General features: G+C 36.5%; 1 protein-coding gene and 1 long non-coding RNA gene across 2 annotated transcripts in view; one reads left to right on the top strand and one right to left on the bottom strand.

Moving 5' to 3' along the window:
- The window catches only part of LOC119245275 (uncharacterized), a 117,903-nt gene that overhangs the window by 87,530 nt on the left and 7,691 nt on the right, over nucleotides 1-22,682 (top strand). The gene's annotated exons all lie outside the window — the stretch shown is intronic.
- ITGA8 (integrin subunit alpha 8) overlaps nucleotides 1,861-22,682 on the bottom strand; it is a 140,544-nt gene continuing 119,722 nt past the window's right edge. Inside the window, exons 26-30 of the mRNA XM_037510662.2 lie at nucleotides 19,123-19,251; nucleotides 14,818-14,931; nucleotides 10,096-10,197; nucleotides 6,371-6,493; nucleotides 1,861-4,720 (exon numbers count right to left, since the gene is read on the bottom strand). Coding sequence (XP_037366559.1) covers nucleotides 4,634-4,720; nucleotides 6,371-6,493; nucleotides 10,096-10,197; nucleotides 14,818-14,931; nucleotides 19,123-19,251 — 555 coding nt within the window. The 3' untranslated portion in view covers nucleotides 1,861-4,633. The remainder of the gene's footprint in view (nucleotides 4,721-6,370; nucleotides 6,494-10,095; nucleotides 10,198-14,817; nucleotides 14,932-19,122; nucleotides 19,252-22,682) is intronic.

Genomic DNA, 22,682 nt, shown 5'->3' on the forward strand with positions numbered 1-22,682 from the left:
TAAATTAGTTGCTATTCAATGGTTAACAAGTATTAGAACTCAAAATTAAATTTGTACATTACACTTACAGAATTCTAGTGAAATGCAAATTAAAGTAATATTTGAAACAATTACCAAAATATTTTAAAACTCTGACAGAATTATTAAGGGAATGGTATAGTTAACTGATGGTAGATTGATCTAGTGCTCTTAAGAAGCAATATGTTATCAAGAACTATAAAAATCTTCATTGCTTTGATCAAGTAATCTAACTCATAAAGTTCATTCGTTGAAATAACCCATAAGAAGCCTCATGTCTCTTTTATAAAAGTATTCAATTTAATGTTTTAATATATCAATATGTGGATTAGTCTAGTCCCAGTATGAACAGGATGGTTAAACAAATGAAGGTCCATTAATTGAATTGAACTTTGGGTAACTATTATAACAACATTTTATGAACACTATAAATAGGAACATGTCAACATGTGTGTACCCTGGGGCTTTGCAATTGGAGCAGATTACGAAAGTACATGTTCTCCATGGTTAGTACACTGAATATCCATTGGCTCATTTTATAAATGTTTTCAAACACTGATTACATATAACAGATGTGGGTGCTAGGTATGGGAGACCCAAAAATGGAAAGCTATGGTTCCTGCCCTCATTGAGGATCTGTCCTGCTAGAAAATAGTGAAATGAACGAATGAAAAATTACAGTAATTTATGAATTGTCATTGATGGATAGTAGGAGCCTATGATTTGGCTGGAGACATAAGGGAAGACTTCATAGAGGAACTAAAGCTATATAGAGACAAAATTGAAAAGGCATGGGGGGGGAATCAGTTGTACAATGGTAAAAGTGTTATAAATGACTTAAACTTTTAAAAACCTCTATATTCACAATGGAATACTACTCAGCTATAAAAAGGTGAAATCCTGGGCCTCCCCTGGTGGTGCAGCGGTTGAGCGTTGGGCTGCGAGGCTGCCTGCAGCGCCGGTTCTATCCCCGGCCACTGGTGAGGGTTCCACATGGTGCGACAAGCCTCTCCTGCTGCGCCTGCTGCTCCCCTCAGCAGTGTATTTCGTCAGTCTACCTGTTCTGTTCCTCACTGTGGCTCTGGTGAGTTCTTTCACCCTCCTGCACATCTGACTGTACTCAGTGCTTGTACAAATAAATAAATAAATAAATAAATCTTTTTAAAAATTAAGTTTAAAAAAAGGTTAAAAAGGTGAAATCTTGTGAAATCTTGTGTCATTTGTGACAAAATGGAAGTGGAAGGGGTTATTTTAAGCCAAATAAGCCAGAAGGAGAAAGAAAAACACCAGATAATTTCATTCGTATGTGGAATATAGGGAAACAAAGGAATTGACAAAATAAACCAAAACAAACCCTAAAAATATGATAGCAGAATCAAAACTACTGGAAGAGGGTGATGGGACTAAAAGGGGGACAGGCCCAGTGGTATATGGTGAAGGTGCCTTGGTGGTGAGGGTGGTGTAGTGACATGCATCCAGGGAGGTGTGAACGTATTTCGCTGCATCACATACAGTGTTGTTAACCAATGTTACCTTAGTAAAAAATTAAAAAACTTCTTGAAATTTAATAATATATCTTAAAACTTACCCAATTTATACAATTCAGTATTTTTTAGTACATTCATGAAGTTGTATAAACATCACCACAATCTAAGCTTAGAATATTTCATCATCCCAGAGGAGGGTTGCACTTTTGCTTTTTGAAATTTCTTCCAATATTTAATGTTTGTTTGTTTTTTAATAAAGAAGCAAGGTGTAAAGACAGAAACCTTTGATGTCTGCTGTTGTGAGAAAAAGTTTTACATTGCTCGTAAAACACATCACAAGCGCATCATAGTGTCTTTTAATTTTAAGTTTATTCGTGACAAGGTAAATACATACATGAAAATCTTCACAAATATCTACACACATTTTTAAATAAATGAGAAAAAGTTGTGTTCAAAGAGGGGTTTCAGTGGCAGCTAAGGACATGTCATTCATTTACTGTATAAAAAGCTCCAGGTTTATAAAACTCGATTGGCCCATTGTTTCCACACTTCAAAAGCCAACCGCAAGAATTTTAAAAGGAACACCTAAGCTATAATAGACTCTAACAGAAGCACGGCGCATTATGAATTATGGGGGCAATTGGTGATGCCAGGATGAGAAGCAGACACACAGGTGCACTGGAGAGCATTTTCCATGAGGAAGGGATGCTCAAGTACTGATGAAGGGGTGGAATTCCTGGACCTCAGCTGTCACCATTCTAGTTTCCACATCTCAAGTGGCAGAGAGGGCCACTGCATGCGTGGTGTTTGAAACACCTGTGGGTAGCAAGGGCCATTCCTCTAGAACAGGACCAGTGCTGGATGGGACTGTGAGGAGGAGAGAGCTTGTCACTGAAGCTCATACTTTGTTCTGTCCTGGGTCCTAGGTCTCCTCACAGCTGGTGTAGTGTCCTCCAGGTGTCTGTACCACCCTTTACAGCATCCTACACTGACCTAGCCCTGAGAGTCCTGGGTTCTTTCACCAAAGGTAACAAGCAAGGGGGATATTCTCTCAAAGAGCTTAAACAAAATTCTGACTATCTAATCTCTATTGGTCAAAAGTCAGGCACTTTGACAGGAGTACAGGCATTACTGGTGGGGAAGGGTGGACGCAGAGACCTCTCTCAGACACCCTTCTCATCATAATAGTTGACCTTTCTGTAAAACCTATTCTGCCTAGAGGGCTAACACTCAAGAGCCCCAGAGGCTGTTTTGGGACCTTCTTTGAAGCCCATATGATTCTCCCTAAAATCAGGAACACACTCTGAGAGCCAGATTTTGATTCCTGACAGACTTGAAACTGCTACCATGACAGGATTTAATTCACAAGCAGGAAGAATGTGCATCCGTGTGTCTTTCCATGTGCCTTTCATTTGGTTCCCAATGAAGTTCTGCAGTCGGAGCCAGATGGCCTGTTTCCAGGTTAAGGCATGAGAAAATTCCGTGTCTGTGGATTTGACTCATCTTTCAAATCAAGTGTGATTGTTGAAATTGGGATACAAATTTTCCAACTGCTTTATAAACTCTAAGGATTTTGGTCCTTTTGTTCTATCATACTTAATATTTGGGATATTAATTAAAAAATAACTAATGCCAGTGTAAACATGCTTTAGATACATAGGTCTATAAAATATTGCACATAAATATAAAAATTTGTTCAGCATTTCTTCATAGTAATTTTTCATCATTATAAAAGGATACAAAATTGTGCAGACTAACTGAATTTGGCTGGTCAATTTTACTTCAAAAATAACATTATTACATGATTATGATTATTTACAAGAGTTTTAAATATCAAGATGGTTAAATTCAAGATGGTGGGAAGATAGCTTAAATAAAGATTACTTTCCAAAGTTATGTAATATAAAGATTAACAGTAAAAATGAATAGTAAAGTTGGAGCAGGCAATTCTAAAGAAAATCCACTTTCTAGGTTCATCTCACATTTGCATAACTTTATATTCCCTTCCTATTTATGTTTAACATGTTTTATCTGTGTTTGCAAGTTTGAGATACAGTAGAGAAAATAGACATTTGATCCCAAACTAAATATTGGTGTTGCTTTTTAAAGATACTAAAAATACTGTGTTTACTGATGTGTTACATTGCTTTTTTTTACTAATAGACCTTAGAAATTTTACCATTACTTTGAAACACAATACCAGGTGGAGAGTATCTGTATATTTATGCTTTGTCAATTAAGTCAATGGAAAGATTATGTTTTTAATAAAGGGAAATTTAAATGCAACTTTGTGTAAAGCTAAATTAAGCAAATGAGAGTCTTTGGAAAGTAGAATTAATTTTAGGAAGAAGGCAGCAAGGTATTAAGTGAAACTGTATCCTAATACCGATTTGCTGTTCCTTAACCCATTTGTTGTTCCTTTTGCTGTTAAGGAACAGCAAAAGATGTGTTGATTTATCTGCACAAATTGCTTATCTTAGTAGAAAAATTTAGTGAATGATTTGAAAACTAGCTAAGCAAAACTTAACTTCCAAATCTTCTAGATGACCAGAATATCAGCCTAGAGAAATGGAATATAAATAAATAAATTGCTATCCTCACAAGATTATCTTTGTCATTTCAAAAGTACTTTTTCATTAAGTACTACCAACATATGTTTGTCTCCCTGAGCCATAGCATCAGTTAGAAATGTTTCTTTTCCATAGGGAGGTGTCAAATATTCCTTTGGGTACAGTAGTGTTGGAAGGTTTGGTCCTAGTTCACCCCCTAAGTTCTGTAGTAATTCAGACATTTTGTCTTTCTGGCTTAAGTTGCATTTACCTGGAAAGCAAGCTCAGTTCCCAGACCCATTTCAAAGTGTCTGCCAAACACAGGATGACAAAAGCGAGAGAAATCTGCCACAACTGCTGATGGTTCTTAGAGCGTGGAGGACATTTCCTTTTTCAAAGGGGCCTCTGGGCCCATGGCAACTTTTCCAAAGCATGGTGTAGATGAGGTCCTATTTTCCAGGGCTCTTGTATTTCCTAGGTCACAGGAAAGGGCCAGGAAGATCTTTCTTTAATCCTACTGTCCTTTCTTTTCTTTGAACTGGACCAGGGTTTGAGTTTTTAGGTTTTTGGTTTTCCTTTTCATGCCTCGGGGGTTTTCTCATTTGTCAGTTGTTCCGTGTCAGTCATATCATCTTTAGGGGGTCTTGCTCTGTCAAAGAATCCACACTATGGAAAAAGAGAACAGGTTATAAATCAAGTCATCCTCATACTAAAATTTTTTGCTTTATATATTTTCTAAAGAACTTGGAGCTCTGTGAATAGAAACTATAGAATTCTCTATATTCAGAGGTGAAAACAGTGTGTTCTTTACCTGCAGAGAGGAATTCATAGCATAGGAATGTTGTGATAGTGGGAGAATGCCCGTTTTTTTACAGACCACTTGACTTTGTATAGTGTCCTGAGAATACACGAATGGCCCAAGGAGTCCCTTTTTGCTTTCCTGCCTGTTTTCTGTAGCAGTAGGCATGCTAACTGTTGACCAGGGAAGCGGGTTCTCTGTGTACTGGAGGCACCCTTAGGAATGATTAGAGTAGGATGAGAAGAGATGGTTGCATATTCCTCTGCACTTGATGGAACATGTAGTATATAGAGAGGAGAAACCTAGATTTCTCATTTATTTCAATCTCAGAACACCTTGTTGAATATCCAGATTAGCCAGCAACTCAAGTAGGTTGATTCTGGAATCTCTTCTCTTGAATTTCAAGTTGATATTTGGTATAGGAGAATGTATCTTTTCCTAGAAACTTTGCCACTTGGCTATTGCAGGGAGAGTCTTCTTTATTGCAGCTGATGTTGGAAGCCTAATTCACTGGGCTGGCTTACAGCTATTGAGTCCAGCTTTTGTTGATAGGACTGGGACTATATTCTGTCGATTGGCACATACTGCTATCATTTATAGAAACAGAGTTACTATAACTAACAATAACAGACATTCATTTCTAAATAACATAAAAGTCTATTTCTATGATTTCATAGTACACTATGTAAGCTTAAGAGGGCACAAAATAGCTAATAATGATTGAGAAAGTCATTATTTAACCCACAAGTCAGTTTTCTCAATTTATTAAGCATACCACATATTATGTTAAGCTAAAAATAGGCTCTGATTTTGCAGAACCACAATAATAGTGGTTAAATAAGATGTGACTTGATTAATTACTTTTATAGTCATGTAATTGTGACATTGTTTCTATTTTGCAACTGAAAGCTTTGTAAAACTTGGCAGTTGTGTTGGTTTGGAGCCAGAAACTAATTCCTATCGTAGCCTTCTAGAACAAATGTTAGCAAAACACATGAAAGAGTAAGCGAAGGCTTCCTGATGGAAACAGTCTAAATTGGCAAGGTTAAAAAAAAAATTCCAAGGATATTATAACAAAATGATCTATTTGGCTTAAATATAGTCGACATTTAAAAAAATCAGAATTGATATATGTTAATTGCATTTATATAATTTTATAAAGAAAACTCTCAAAGGATTGATGATAGAACCACATCAATAAAAAAAAAATAAGTATCCACAATAACATTGTCACTCCAAGCACAAGGAAAGACCACAGGTCTTAGTTAATAATGGCTAAATATCTATATATTTATTTACAAGAAATCTCTAAATAAAAATAACATTAAACTCCCTCAGTCTTCTTAAGTGTCAGCTACATAAATATACTAAGTTTGCCAAAGCAAACAAAATTCAATGTTCTTTTACATTGTTAAAAGTTCTCAAATGGTGCCTCTAGTGTTGTCTTTTTAAATTTCTGGGTATACGCCCCTCAGAGGCCTTTCTACTCAAAAAGAAAAGAAAGTAAATAAACTTACCTTCCATAAAGCTAAGGTCAAAATGGCCAGAACCAGTAATCCAAGAAGTATTGCTAATATTATTACCCATAATGGGATTGAGAAGGAAACATTTGGGGTTGCCCAAATAACTGATGTCTTGATCTGAAATAGAAAATGAAGCAATTGAGCTCTAATTTGGAAACTACTGGATGAAATAAAGCAGTAATTACCAAAATAATATTGGGGACAGTTCCTATAGGATCCATATAATAATCAGAATCATCCCACAATTGCGTTCCATATCCTATGCAAGTGTTCGGAATTGCCAAAATTCACTAACAGGTGGTTTACAGTAAGGTAGGTAACCATACGTCTCAATCTCCTCTTCTCCTGATTTACCTAATTAATATCTTAAGGCACCTCTTCCACTTCATGTTAAACACAGAAAACAGTCCTAGTTTTGTAAGTAAAAAATAAAACCTAAACAAGTTGAAATAGGGTCATAAACTGATCGAAGTTTTAAGGTTATATTTAAATAAGTTAAAATAAAATAAAACACTAGTTCAGTTCTTCGGGCATAGAGGCCACATTTCACTCACTAACTACATGTAGTTACCATATTTGACTGAGAAGCGTCAGATTATTTTGTATATTCTCATATAAGGTGTGGTTTGCTGCATTACCCAAGCCCAGCTTCATAAGAGTCTTTCATTAAGAAGCAGTTCCAAAGCTGAAGATGGGGTATACTTACTTTTTTTTTTAATTAATTAAATTTTTTTCTTACATTGTTGTAGTCCCTTGGGATATATTTAAACTAAAGGTTTACTTTAAGATAGGGGCTTGTAATTTCATGGGGTGTTCAATAAATATTATTTGAAATAAATGAAAAATTCCTTCTATAAATAGTACTTTAAAAAAGAAGGGTAACATTGAATAACTGTTGCCCTTAAAATTTAGGAAGAAAAATTTAATTGTATGCCAATTAATCCACAAACTGTTTTACTTCCATAGCTCTTTTGAAGGAATAGTGTAAGATCTTAACAATTCACTTGTTGTTAAAACTATCTGCCATTTTAGGAAGTGGGATCCATAAATTTTAAGTGGTTTAGATGTTCTTAAAGTGATGTTAAGTAGAGAACATTTAATCTTACCTTCACCGTGTTATAAATCTTCTTGTTTTTTATTAAGGTAGAAAGACCATAAATAAATTTTAATATGCCTACATCTTAATATTGACATTTATGATATGGTTTTGTATATTTTGACAAAATACCAAGGTAGAAGGGAAAAGCCCCCTTGTAATTGCAAAGTGTAATTAATGTTGACATCTGTATTTATGTATTGCAAAATCTTGTATAAACATACTTCAGTGGGGTCACAAGAATGTTTTAAATAAATGTACCAAGACACCCTACCTATAATGCCATTTAGAACAAAATAACAACACAAAGTTAACCAGTTGAACACACATCTTAAAAACATTTAAATAACCCCTTATCAGGGTCCTTATCAAGTAGTCCTTCTCAAGTTTGGGCTCCAATTGTTTAATATAAAAATTCTGCTTTAAAGCCCTAAGTTCTCCTAATAATTCTGAACACCAAACGGATTCACAGCTTACGGATGGGGTTCTTAAATTAGAATTTTCATGTAGTATTTATGATAACTACCTTTGGGGTCATAATAGATAGCAATCTTTTCTAAATGTAAATTAGGGAATTCGACTTGGCATTAAGGGGATGCCAAGTTCATTGGTAACCAAAAAAAATGCTTAAATAGCTGAATAATTTCTTTTCTACCATGTTGTAATGATTCGGTGTTGTAACCATTTCCTCACCTCTGGACATGACAAGTGTCTTGTCACGTGAGGAGCTTATTTTTTGTAAACACAGACACTCTGCAAGGAGCAGAATGGGATTTCTATTTTCTTTACTATGTGAAGTTTATATAGACCTCAAGAAATGACTGATTTACAACCATGGTGAAAAGGGAGCCCCAACAGACTAATCATCCCACACAGGGGCCTAGGAAAACAAGCAAACATTATTGAGTTTCTTTACAAAAGAAGGAATGGACAATTTCCTAATGTCAGAGTATAGATTGGAATTTTGATGATTCTCAAACTACCTATTCCAACTATTTTACCACTTTCAAGTAACTCCCTTCTGCTGAACTCTTTTCGAGATAAGAAGGACAAGATTTTTGAGAAGATCTTGCTATTGAAAAAAATTCTGCCAACTGCAAGCACACGAAGTTCCTTCACACGAAGCCACCGAAAAATTGTTTTCCAGAAACAACTTTCTCCTGGCAAGATTAATCAAGGATTATGGGGAGACCTAGAAACACCACCATTTCTAAATGTTTTTCTAATAACCTTTACATAAATCATGTGGTAAATCACCTCCATCAGATAACAAGACTTTAAAAAATGCAGGAACGACAGTGGTGGGGGTGGAGAGGCATGCATTTGATCACTTTGTGCCTCTTTTGAGATGAGTTGAGAACAGCAGGCTGTCACCTGTGGCCAGCACAGAAAGATGCAGCAGTGCTGATGGAATCGACTGTGACATGTGTTTCTGTTAGGGAACATATGCTGAGAGAAAACAAAAGAGCCCAGATTTATCTCCCTTAGAGCTACAAGCCTTTGAACCTCTTTGGATGAACACTCTATATTAAAAACCTTTGCCAAAGCCTCTGTTTTTTAGGTTGAACATAAATCCAAACTATAGCAGACATCTTGTGAGAGAAAGAGAGCTCAGGAGGTAAATGAGGAAAGATGTGGCAGTCCTTGCTTTAAAATGCCACCAAAGTTTATAGACATAGTTTGTGCAAATCTATTGGCCAGTTTCGGCCTACATTTGGGGAAGGTTATAAACATTTAATCGGACTGGAGGCTTACCTTGTGCCAGGTACAATGCTAAGGCTTTCGAGATATAATTTTATTAACTTTCTTAACAGGTGAATATGGGGAATATGGTAAGTGTCTCAGTGAAGTTGAATGACTTTCTGCAGGTCCCCTAATGAGAGTGGGGTGCAGCCAGGAAGACCTATATTGAAAGTTGTGGATTTTCCTCTACCCTGCCTCTGCGCTGGAGTTTTCAGGAATGGTTCCAATGCTGAGTCCTCACTTCTAGTGCTTATAAAGCACAATGCCAGGGCCCCATCCTGGGCCTACTCCACCTAGCAACTTGAGTGAGGTCTTAGCACACGTGTGTCTGTAAAATCATCTGCAAAGATGATCCTTTTGCACACTTGGGGCTGAAAATCACTAATCAATGGATTAACTGAATCTACTAAAAGTAGATTAAGCTAGACAGATTAAATATTACATTTATACTTGTAATATTTAATTATATTAAATAATTATATTAAATATTGTGATGAGAAATCACAATAGCAGAGGCTTATATACTGCCCAAAGCAGAGCTTCTCAACTTTTGTTGTGCATGTGCTGCCCAGATGATTTTGATAAAATGCAGATTCTTTGACTCAGCTGGTCTGGGGGGAGGCCAAAAATGATATAATTACAAAGAGGTATTGGTCATGCCCTATAATTTTTTGGGTGTAAATTTATATTGAACTTTTACAAATTTGATCCAATGACACTAAGAGATTTCTAGCCTGGAATAAGAAAATAGGGATCTGAAGAAGGAAACTTTTCTCAAATCAATGCAATCACTTAAATCTACCTCAAGCTGAACAATGGTTAGAAAATTACAATTTCAGTGAAATTTTAGTGCCTATATATATGTTTAAAAGATACTCACTGCTATGTTTCCTTCTGGGAGTTTTGCTGGCTGATCTCTATAAGGCATCTTCTTAACTTGAAAGGATACCAGGGATGCAAGAGAATAGGGATCATTTTTTCTCTGAAAGTAAAAACAGTTATTTATATACTCCATGTAAATCTTTTAAAAATTATGCTGGAAAAAAATTTATACTGGCAGTCACACAATTGTTTTCAGTGTTTTCCATTTTCAAAATAAAATTTCTTTTTCCCTTTCTTTTATTTTTACCCCATCATTTACCCATCCATCCATTCATCCATCAATCCATCCTCCAAATAAGATATACAGATGGCAATAGGCACATGAAAAAAATACTCATCAGGGAAATACAAATCAAAAAACACAGTGAGATACCACCACCTACTTGTGATAATGTCCCATATAAAAAAGATCAGAAACAAGTGTTGGCAAGGGTTTGGAGAAAAAAGAAACAGTACACTATTGGTAGAAATGTTTACTGGTCCAAACTCTATGGAAGTTTCTGAAAGTTCCAGTATGGAGGGTTCTGAAAGCATTAAAAATAGGTCTACCATATGATCCAGCAATCCCTCTCCTAGGCATTTAAAACAAAAACTCTTAATTCGAAGGTATATATGCATTCCTATGTTCATTGAGTCATTATTTACAATAGCCAAGCTATGGAAACAAGTGTTTCCATAACAACACATGAGTGGATAAAGAAGATGCAGTATATACATACAAGGAAATACTACTCAGCTATAAAGAAAGATGAAATTGTGCCATGTGTGGCAACATGGATGGCATAGGAAGGGATTATGCTAAGCAAAATAAGTTAGAAAAAGAACAAATACCAGATGATTTCACTGATATGTGGAATGTGAAAAACAAATCAAAGGAACAATCAAACCAAACCAAAACAAACCCATGGACTCTGACAGTAGAACTGAGGTTATGGGAGGAAAGAGCAAAGGATGGATGGTATCCAATGAACTGTGGTGGAGGATTATTTGTATTTTGGTGGTGGATGTGGTGTGGCAACAGTCATTTGAAAAGGTGTGAACCTGTACTCCCAAAACATACACAGTGCTGTAAACTGTTGCCTCTAAAGAAAAGAAAAAGAAAAAGAAGGGTCTTCTAGTCTTTCAGTTGGAAAATGCAATTTTTTAAATCTTTTTTTCGCAGATGATCTAGACAGCCAAGGAATGGGAATTGTGATCTATTAAGAGTATGGTAGCCTGAGTCAATGCCACAAATACACCAGTACTGTTATTAAAGGTCAAAGATATGGCACTGGCAAGAATTTAATGCATGTAAACAATTTTTTGCAGAGTCATATTATTGATTGCAAGTTCAAAATTGAGTGCTTCATATGTTTTATATCACAACTATATTATTCTTAGATTAAAAAGTCTCCTCTTCCTCATAGCAACCTATTCATGTAATAGTAATCACTGTCTTATTGTTGGTGATTTAGGGTAGAAAAAGCAGCTGGAGTTACTATCCCTTGACAATGTCTTGGAGCTTCAACTTGAGGAAGGTAGTTATTAAATCTCAGAAAATACTCTTTCCTCTGTCAGTGATGACTTGCTTAAACTGTGCTTTGCAGGCTCCGTTATGTACTTTCCACAATAATTTGCTTATGGTTGAGATGCTAATAAAAGTTACAGGGTTGGTAGCAAATAGAGAAAAGAGTGAGGCTTCTGGGCTGGTTTCATACCTAGTGTGGTTGGTGGCATCATAAAGTCTACCACTCCCACCGTCCCACTGCTTCATTCCTCATCAAAACTATTTTTAACCACATATCCATCTTATCTAGTCCATGTTTGAATACTCAACATTTACCAGAAACAAACACTTGTGAGAAGATAAAACCTGAGCAATTACTGGTAAAACTCGAAGCTGAAAAGAAGGTTTTTGTTGGAAGTAGAGCTCACAGAACAGGGAATTGTTTAGGATTAACCTCAATAAAATCTTTTTCCTGAACAGGGTGCATGTTCACCATGCAGACAAGAAACAAACATAGTGTAGCAAATCATGTCAGCCAAGGTTTGGAAACTTTTATCCTGGATTAGGATGGAAAAAATTGTTTACCACCTTACAGTTTTCATGAAGAATCTATTAAAGACCTTATCTATCTATATCTATCTACAGCTATAGACTGGAATGAGCAGGAACTATGTTTGAAGTGCAGAGATTTGGGATGTGGGTATGTATAGATATGCAATGATGTGAGACTCTGTCCCTTATCTTTGGAAATGGCACTTCGCTCTGATAGGACGTCCCTGCAGATTGTCATGGTCTGACTCTACTGGTACTAAATATTTATTGTTTGGAAAGTCCATTATTGTTATTGACTTCTTCCAGTCTCACTGGATCTTCTTAACAGGAAAATGAAGATGCCATTTTCAGTGTGCTGGAATAGAGCATCATACACATAATGAGACATGACGTCTAAAGTAACCATTTTCCCCTTGATGTCCCTTGTCATCATGATTGAGGTCCTGCTTCATTGGGACACCCTTTTCATTTCAGTAGCATGTGATGTCTGCCCATAGGAGGAATGTAGGTTCTCTTTTGGCCTGTGTGGGCCAACTAAACTCTTAGATAAGGTGTAACAGCCCCAAAGCAGAGTAATTCTGAGCAGATTGATGAAATGCAAGTGGCACTGGAGGTAGTGAAATGCAAGTGGTACTGGAGGTAGTGCCTGGTGCAGAGTTGATACTCCACAAACATTCACTGAGTAAATGAATAAATAATGGTTGAACTAAAAGAGAACAAGAATCAAATAAATTGTGCACTGCAGTTTTCCATAAGTCACTTGTCCAAAACCAGGGGTATTCTGTCACTTGGGGACAACTGACAATATTGGAGACATTTTTGGTTGTCACACTGGGGTGTCAGTTGCCACTGGTATCTAGTGGGTGGAGGCCAGGGATGCTGCTAAATATTCTACAGTGCACAGGACAACCCCCACACCAAAGAGCTAGAAGGTCCAAAACAGTAATAGTGCTAAGGTAGAAGAATTCTACCTCAGATTAAAAAAATAAAAGGGGGCTTCACAACCATCTCTTAAAAAACAACTTTAATTTCCCTACTGCTTATTTAAGAAACAAAAATAAGATTTATGAGCATATTTTGAATGGCAGCAAACATGAAAATCTAGAACTACAAAATTCTATATTTATTAGCAGAGCTCAAGAAAATTTTACCATTTGATTTTCTTTGGTACACTGAACCAGATGAGCAAGAATGTATATTCTTGGTAGGGGTTTAATTTGGCTTCCCTACCAAATCTTTCTAAAACAGTAAGGTCACAGCACAGAAGTATAATTTAAATAAAGAATGCTTTCTAAAGGGAAAATTTCATCTCCTTAGTATAAAAGAAATTTTAAACCTTTGAAATGCACAGTCAATGGAGTTATCTATGGGATTCCATGGTGCAGATAAAACAGAGCAGTGAGGAATGTACTAAGCACACGTATCAGGAACTTTATTGAGATGCTCTCCTGGCTAGAGTCCAAGCTGTGGGATCACTAAGCCAGTGGAACTTTCTAAGGCAATCTCCATTTCCCCTTATAAATTGACTTCTATTTTTACTTTATTGGGCATATGGCTTGAATTGTGTTCCTGTACTCACCCACACTTCATTGACTAATGTTTGCTGAGGAACTGCTAGGTGCTGGGTATAAAAAAAGCAGAGAGCTAAACAGCATTGTTTGAATCTAAGTTAACATATGAAGGTCATAGATATTCATTTTATTTAAATTGTCTTCCTTAAATATACATACATATATATATACATTTAGACTTAGGATATTTAAATTGCCTCATATGTATAGTATTATATATGATGATATAATATGCAATTATATTAATGCATTTACTTATGTTATATAAATACAATTAATTATTTGTAACATTATATATAATATATGATATAGACTTTGGTAAAGACAATAAAAATAGCCCAAGTATAATGCAATATTATCCAATCATAAGAAAGAAGGAAATGTGGCTGGAAATTGAGAGCACTATGCTAAATGAAATGAGTCAGATAAAGAAAGACAAATGTTACGTGATCTTACTTATATGTGGAATCTCAAAAAGCCAAACTGAGGAATAGAAAATAGAACAATTGTTACCAGAGGCTGGGCGAGTTAGAGGGGGCTAGGGGAGATGTTGGTCAAAGGGCATAAACTTCCAGCTATAAGATCAATAAGTTCTGGGGATCTAATGTATAGCATAGTGAGTATGATTAACAATACTGTACTATAAACTTGAAAGTTAAGAGAATAGATATTAAAAGTTATTAGCACACACACAAAAAGGTAACTATGTGAGAAGATGAAGTTATTTAACCTAATTGTATAATGATTTCTCAATATATACATTTGTCTAATCATCACACTGTGTATTTTAAAATTACATGTTATATGTTAATATCTCAATAAAATCGGAAAGAAATTATTGTCACCTGGTAAGAAAGATGACCATTGGATCTTGGCTCAACTCCTCCACAGAAATTTCTTTTTAAAATTTAAAAGATATTTAGATTAAAAAATGTTAAAATTTTAGTTCAATTTAAAATTTAAAAATTTTTTAAATGAAAAAATTGCAAATTAAAGCCTCTTTTAACAATAAAAAATTAAAACATTTTAGAACCCTTAAAAATTTTTTTCTCTGAGCTTTTGAGTAAAGGTTCCCTGGAGAGGTATGTATGTACACCAATATTTTTATTACCTGGAGAAATGTCTTAGCCCATAGCCGGGACTGGACTTTCAGGACTGCACTTTCTCCTCCTTCTAGTCGTCCCACCACACAGGAGATCTGCAAGCACTCAATATTTGTACAGTTCTGAAAAAAAAACAAAAACAAAAACAAAAACCAGCAGTAGTAGCAAATTGTATATTTAAATCATGATAGAGAACCAAACTTTTTATTGATATTTTGTTTCCTCAGTGTCCGGGCCAGCCGGGCAGATCAACGGGGTACCCGTGGGAGGAAGCAGGGGCTTGGTATGGGACAGGGGTACGGGAGGAGTGGAGACAAAGCCAGGATCATCGCCAGTCTCATTTATTCAGGAATGTGTACAATGTTATATAGGGTTCAGAGGAGGAGGTCTCTCGTTATCTCTAGCAAGGAGAGACCACCAATGCAAACAAGCCACAGTAGCAAGCAGGGGGAAAGGTTCAGTCATCACAATAGGAAACTTGAAACCTTCACTCGAGCTAACATTCAGTACCTGCTTCAGGCAAGAACCCGGATGTTCAGGTCTGGGCCCCAGGTCTGGGCCCCGACACTCAGTTGTCACCACCTCATCCATAAAATATTAATTTGAATAAAGAATAAGTACATGGAAAAAGCCAAGAAAAAAAGTACAGCTTAGTGGTAATAATGCATCAACTTCAATGGTTGTAGAGCGAAAATGGAACATAAAACAACATAAAATCAAAGCTCTTTCCTAAGGACTTTGAACAACCTTCCTGCAGTCTCAATTGCATAGTTCTGTTTCATTTTCTCAGAACTCCAGGAAGGTATTTCTTAAGGCATTCATAACACAAGAACTTGGACTAAGCAGGTCCTAAAAAGGCTTCAGATCAAGGTCCCTGAGTCTGTACTATCTGCAAGATGCCATATTAATAAGCCTTTGACAAACAGTGAGTGTTAGGGTGATAAACAGGCTCTGCTGCTGTGAGTTCAATTTATTAAGCAGGTTTTTTTATTAACCAGTTTCTAGAGTTGCCAACTTATAATGGGTAGCTTTTTAAAATATGAGGTGCATGTTCTTGAAAAGTGCTCATTATCATGACGTTCTACCTATTAAATTGTATTTTCTGATTGGATCTCAGAATGGAATTAAAAGGACACCTCACAATTCATTTTCACTGTGCCATGTGTAGGATGGCACTTCTGGAATTGTACTCCACTGATTTGAATTTAGCATCTGGGCTATGCTTTATTAATTTTTCATATCTCAAGCACTGGACACTGGCCTATAGTTGCTCAGTAAAGATCAGTTTACTCAATGTTATGTGAAGTAATTAAGTGAGGCAATTCAATTTAATGAAATTGCTAAACCACAGAATCTGATGAATGTATTATCAGGAAAACCTTTTTAAAGAACTGTGGAATTCTCTAAAAACAAAGCAATCTGGAATGTATATGTGATAAATTCCAGTATGGCCAGAGTTTGACATTATGTTCCCAAGGACAGTGGTTGGGCTGGCTGATTCTACCAGAATTGGGTACTGACTTATTTGGAGTTTTGCGTCTATAGTAGGAGTAGGAGCCCTTAAAGTTCTGCAGTTTGTCACCTTTGAGGTTCTCATGTATATGTAATGCCATTATCGATATATTCTTCATGTCCTATCCTCTAGAGGCAAAAGAATCAGAGGAGGTAATTCTTGTAAACTCCGTGGAATGGTAATCCAGTTAGCTAGACTTGTTGGAGAATCTTGAGGAAGGTGACTTTTGGAAAGAATCATAAAGAATGAGAATTACCTAATGTATGGGATGGTGGAGACATGGTTCCCTTATATAAGGCAATGCATGTTCAGAAAAAGAGAGAAAAGTGTATCTGGGTATAATGTGGAAGAGGGAAGTGAGATGTGAAAAAGAGAAAATCTAGGTGGTAAAGAATCTTCCTGTTTGTGCTAGGGAGTTTAGATTTTATTCAAAAGGTCCTGGGAGCCTCTGAAGCATTTTAAACCAGGGATATGATCGGGCTTATATTTTAAGGCACAGGATGAATGTGAGGAAGGAAAGGAAAGAGGAGATTGGGAGGCAAGGAGGATATTAAGAGTCTATTTCAAAAGTCCAAGCAATAAATGAGAAAGCCCTGAATCCAGGTCTTGGAAATGGAAGACGAAGATGAATTTGAGAGTAGTTTAGGCAGTGGAATAGACACTTGGTGACTAATGGGAGGTAGGGGTGAAGAAGAGCATGGGTATAGAGTACTCTTTGACTTGGGAAACTGGCGGATGGGTACTGGCATTACTGAGATGGGAAATTCTAGAGCAGAAGGTTTTGGAAGTCATGGAAACACAGTATTAGGCATGTTGGAACGGAGATGATTATTGTACATCCAGATCAACAAATACATCCAGCTCAGCAAACACAGTGAGACTTTCAAGGGCTAAGATACCAGGAGGCACACCTCAGAATGACTGGATCATGCAAAAAACTTCCATGAAAGAGCAAAAAACAATAGAGAGAAGAGGTGGGCCAAGGATAAATCCTGAGGTTCAGGAGCATGTAAGGATGCGTAGAAGACAAATCCACAAAAAATGTTGAGGGGCAGGCCAAAAGGTAGGAAGACAACCAGGAGAGAATGTTTTCAGGGAAGCTGAGGAATGCTATTGTTTCAGGAAGTAGCCAATAGTATCAAATGTTAAAGAGGGTTAGAAAGATAAGGTTTCTGTAAGCTGAGCACTGAGGAGATGGGGTGATAACTACCAAAGCAGCAGGGGCCCAAGATGAGAAAAGCAAGGAAAGTTTTAGGCAGAGGAGAAATTATATTTCAGTGTTACAGATAGACATTTTTTCTATGCAAATTAGAAATTATGATCCCAACACAGGATGTTGGCATTTTGCACTTTAAAATTCCTAATCAGTAATGTGATTCAGTAAGTTGTTTTTAACTAAACAAAATCTGTAGGAGGTCTTATTTAGCTTTTGATTTTAGAATAAACTTTGCATAATCACTTTCTCTCCAGAATTGTTTTGACTTGAGGACATGGGGAGGTGTAGGATTTGCAATTTTGAACCAATAAGAAAGAAAATAAAATATGAGTTAACAAAATCAGATATGGAAATCAGGATTGCCTTGCTCTCATCTGCAAGTAATAAATTTCAATGATACTCAGAAGTTAAAAATGAACTGCCTTTAAAAAATCCTTAATGAGAAAAAAGTAGAGGGAAAAAAACTTTACAGCACAAGAGCAGATAATTTTCAAAAGAGTTTTAGTTATTAATCTCTACTACCTCCGTGGACTCTTGAGACATATGCTGAAGTGGACACAGAAAAACATATTTTAACCTTGATTTTCCAAATTGTTAATCCTCCATAAATTTGGATAATTGGTTTTCCAGAGGGGTTCCCCTTGGTCCTGCATATTAGAATTCTATAGATGTCAATCATTGTTTTCTATTGTTCTTATTAGAAGCATTTTAGAAACAATATGTGGAATTGTTAATTTATTCTAAAGTGAATAGCATGTTACTTCCCTACTCTTACATTAAAAAAATATTACAGGGTCATAAAAATTTATAGGGACTTCAACCACAATTTGCCAACTGACACAGCCATGTAATTTCAACTGCTTGATCATAAACATTCCTCTCTTGATTTAATTTTGACCAATTAAATTAGACTTGCTCCTTTTACTTTTCTGTCCATCTCCATCTTTGAAAATTTTTATATTGGCAGCCTCAGTCAAAAATGAATGTCAGAGAACGTTTACGACCTGTTTTTTGAAAACCATTTTTTAAGTTAGCATTCACACTGGAACAAGTGAAATTTGAATAAAAAAAAATCTGACTCCTGACTGGTGTCTATAGTTTTGTTAAAGGCTGACTCAGCTCAGCCTACATCTACCTCAGAACCTGAACACACCATTCTCGTTCTTGCTGACAGACCGAGGACTCTGAGAACCAGGGCAATGCCCCTGTACAAGGCCCCACGGCTTGGGCAGTGCTTGTCCAGGCCCATTGCAAACTCTTACCGCTGAGTCTGCAGATGAGCTGATGGAATCTTTACATTCTTGAAATGAACTAAAAGTCACACTTTCTGTTTTCATCATTATTTCTCTAATGTGGCCTGCATGGCAGCTTTAGAAGAATGAAAATGTTATATTGCGATTGTTCCTTTGTGCCCATAGAAACACTGCTTTCCTTTCTCACAATATGTCCTGCCAAAAAACATCAGGCATATCTGCGCATTGGAGAAGACTGTAAAACAACACTTGAAGTTAAAAACATGTGTATTTGGGAATTGTGTCCAATCCAATTCTTCCCCTTAGCTAGATGCACACTGAGATAACGCACCAGAATTTTTGTGGGTCTCTGTCTTTGGGGCTCCGGCATAGGGACATCTCTCTTCCTGATAAGATGAGGGATGGTCGAGTTTCGCAAAAAGGCACTAAGCTCAGGGGTGTCCTCTGGGGGAGCGGCAGGCTGCAAACAGAAAACAAGAGATATCACATACAATTATACTAACTCTTGATACCTTTTCCTTAGCCTTGAACTCCAGGCAGTATTTTTCCTGCCACTGAATTTGATCTACATGAGACTACAGACATGTTGTCATATACCAGCAGCATGTTCAACAGCAAAATTCACTGCACTGACCAGGAACGAGTCTTTTTATTCCCCAAATATAGGACTTCATGAAGGATGAGGAATGCATTCCTGGAAAGTTTATCTTGTAAGGATAAGATTTAAAGCAGAAGTGCGTCCCCATCAGGATAGAAGGCATGGGGGTGACTACTTGTTACCTTCCTCTCACATTTTACCTTGTAAATGGTTAAACTCATTAAAGGAGAAGCATTCTGTGTGGGGGGAGATGGATTGGAGGTGGCAAAAAGTGAGGTGCTGATGGTGGGCAAACAGTTTGGTGAGATCGAAGAGCTGACATCAGACATCAGGCGTCTGAGCCCCACACCCCTGTAGCTGTAAGAAGCACCCTCAGGAGAAAATCTTGTTCTAGTGAAAATGACATTTCCAAAGCCCACTGCTTCAACCCTGCTGTGGTGGACCTTGTTTTCAGGTCTGAATTTGCCTTGTAAATGTTCTAGAACTTACAATTTTATCTCAGGCCCCAGGCTGGGTATATCTGATGACTAAATAAATATTTTGAAAGTTCCAAGAAAACACACATATTATCCCATTAACATTCTTTATTTTAGATGAACTGAAGAGAGAAGCCTAACTGTCCGCAAACCCTCTCCACCCCCAGCACATCTTCTTTTCTAGCTTCTCTTTGTAGTCAGAGGGACAATAACAGTATCTTGTCTCTGTAGAATGAAGAAAAGATATTCTTATACTGCAGATTAGTGTGTACCTCAGAAGATGAAATGATAGAGCTCAGAATGTCCTAAGAACCTGGAAAAAATGTACCAAACAAAGAGAAAGACAGAATCCAGCCTCCTTAGCACGACTGACATGCAAGCCCTGTGGGTGCTGGCTTCAGCTTGCTTCTCCAGGCTCATTTCTCACCAGGACCCCTGGAATCCTGTTTTCCTGTGTGCAGAACTGCTGTCCCCTCTTTCATGCTCCAGGCTGGTTCCCTGGGTCTCTTGGGGGGGTGTCACATTATAGCTCTTCTCCCCATCAGTGCCTAACCAGCTCTATTGCCTGTTCACTGGTCTGAGTTGTCCAAAAAGAGGATGCAAAATAAAAGGCACAGTCACATGTAACACCCCAGGAAATATCAAAACAGGGAGAGGAAGAAGATCCAACAAACATAACTAAGATGGGGGGGAAACCATGCAAAATAAGGGAGTAAAAAAAAAAGTCAAAAACCTGCAGAAAAGTAAACAAGAGCTGAATGTGTCACTTAAGAGTTTATAGGTGTCCTTTTCTGAGCAGAGGATTTGTACAGGTGAAAATTGAACTGTGGATGCTAAAGAGTGAATAGGTTTGGATAAATGGATAATTGTTTGAAAAAGTATGAAATTAAATCCTAATTTTAGTCTCAGATAGACTAATTCCCAGGGGCTCAGGGATGAGATGTAGCCTCATCCCACGCAAAGTAAAAAAGCTCCAAAACCAAAACAAAATAAAACATGAATTTTAAAGTAGTCATTTACAATAGACAAAGGGTATTAATATAAAACTTTATGGGAACATACAGGTTATAGATAAAATAATGGCATTTATACAAAGACTCCTGTATAGTTTTTTAAAATGATTATGTAGAGCTGCAGAGTAATTTCAAAAGATTCAAGATCTTAGTAAGGGAAAAGGACAGGGAACTAAGTAAAATATATAATAAGATTTTTTTGAATAAAAATGGATTTATCCTTCCCTTGTATAGCTAGAAACAGAAAAAAAAATTCTAGAGAAATAGTGATCTAAGAGTTACAGTGAAGGAGATTTAATGATATTAATGAATTTTGATAGTTTCTTTTTAGATATGATAATGACATGGATTTTTAAAGAGGATGCTTAATTACTGGTAATACAAAATGAAATATTTATATATATAAAATGTGAATGCATAAATAGAAAATGTGACAGTAAATGGGTGGTGATATTAATAGAAATTTAAATTTTTCTTCTTTCTATTTTTACACATTTCCTGATATATTCTCAAAATGGATATTTAACATTTTAAAATACAAAACCCAGCCCTGGTATTTTATAATCATAATCAGAGTAAAAGAGGAATAAAAACTACAAATAGCAAGTACAGCTTGGCAGAAAATGGAAGGGGAAAGAAACCATTCAGTGGAGGAGGATGCAGAGCCAAATTATTAAATTATTATTTTAAATATAGAGGAAATTTAAATAAGTTGATAGGATCTAAGAAAGGAAATAGTGGGAAAGAAGTTTCCTATATAATATAAGGGAATGGGGGGGAGGTACTTGATGTAGAAAGTTAAATTTGGAACTGGAGGAAGAACTCTCCTTTTTCTGAAAGTGCTGGAAAAGAGCTGAGATTGAGGGAGAGATGATTAAAAGGTGTGTGTACATGTACTTATGCCAGGGCCTGGCACAGTGAGAAGCACTGCAAGCTGAAGAGTTGCTCAAGGATACTAAGTGATGGAGAATATACTAGAAAAGGCATGAAAGCAAGAGATTAAAACTTGAGCTTAAACCCAAATGCCCAAAAATAGACGACTGGATCAAGAAGATGTGGTACATATAAACAATGGAATATTACTCAGCAATCAAAAAAGATAAACTCATGCAATTTGCAGCAAATGGATGGAGCTGGAAGGGATCACGCTCAGTGAAATAAGTCAGAAAGAAAAAGAAAAATACCAAATGGGCTCACTCATAGCAGGAATTTAGAAAACCTAAATAAGGGACCAGGAAAAAAGACTAATTATAATAAAGTAAAAATCAAAATCAACAAGCAACTATATAAACCAGAGACACACTACAAGGGTGGGGGGAGAAGGGAGTAGGATCAAAACAAGGGGGGTGGAAATTGTATGGGGACTATAACCAAGATGAAAATGCATACATTGTGCAAAAATGAAAAATGATTAAAAAAAATATTAAATAAAAAAATGGAAAAAAACTTGAGTTTAGATGAAAAAAATGTGCAAATCTCTAAGATTCCCTAATATATTTTCTTTCATATTCTCTCTCATTTTTTTTTACAAATATCATGCATAATTTTGTTTATAGATCACTGGGAGATAAGTTACAGAGTTAACTCTAGGTACCCAAACTATAGAGAGGACATGCTGGAAGGAATGAGTTTATCCCAAGTTACAGGAGGAGGAAGTGGAGAGGGTAGAGGGGGAGGAGAAAAAACAGTCGCCCGAAGAGAAGAAAATGCTTCAACTTTCTTTTATGGTTTCACTGGACACAGTTAGTATATAAATAAAGAACACATCCCCCTGTGGTGGCCCCTGGTATATCATCATTCACAA

Source organism: Talpa occidentalis, unplaced genomic scaffold (assembly GCF_014898055.3).
Source record: "Talpa occidentalis isolate TD23 unplaced genomic scaffold, MPIMG_talOcc4v2.1 talOcc4.14, whole genome shotgun sequence".
Taxonomy (NCBI): domain Eukaryota; kingdom Metazoa; phylum Chordata; class Mammalia; order Eulipotyphla; family Talpidae; genus Talpa; species Talpa occidentalis.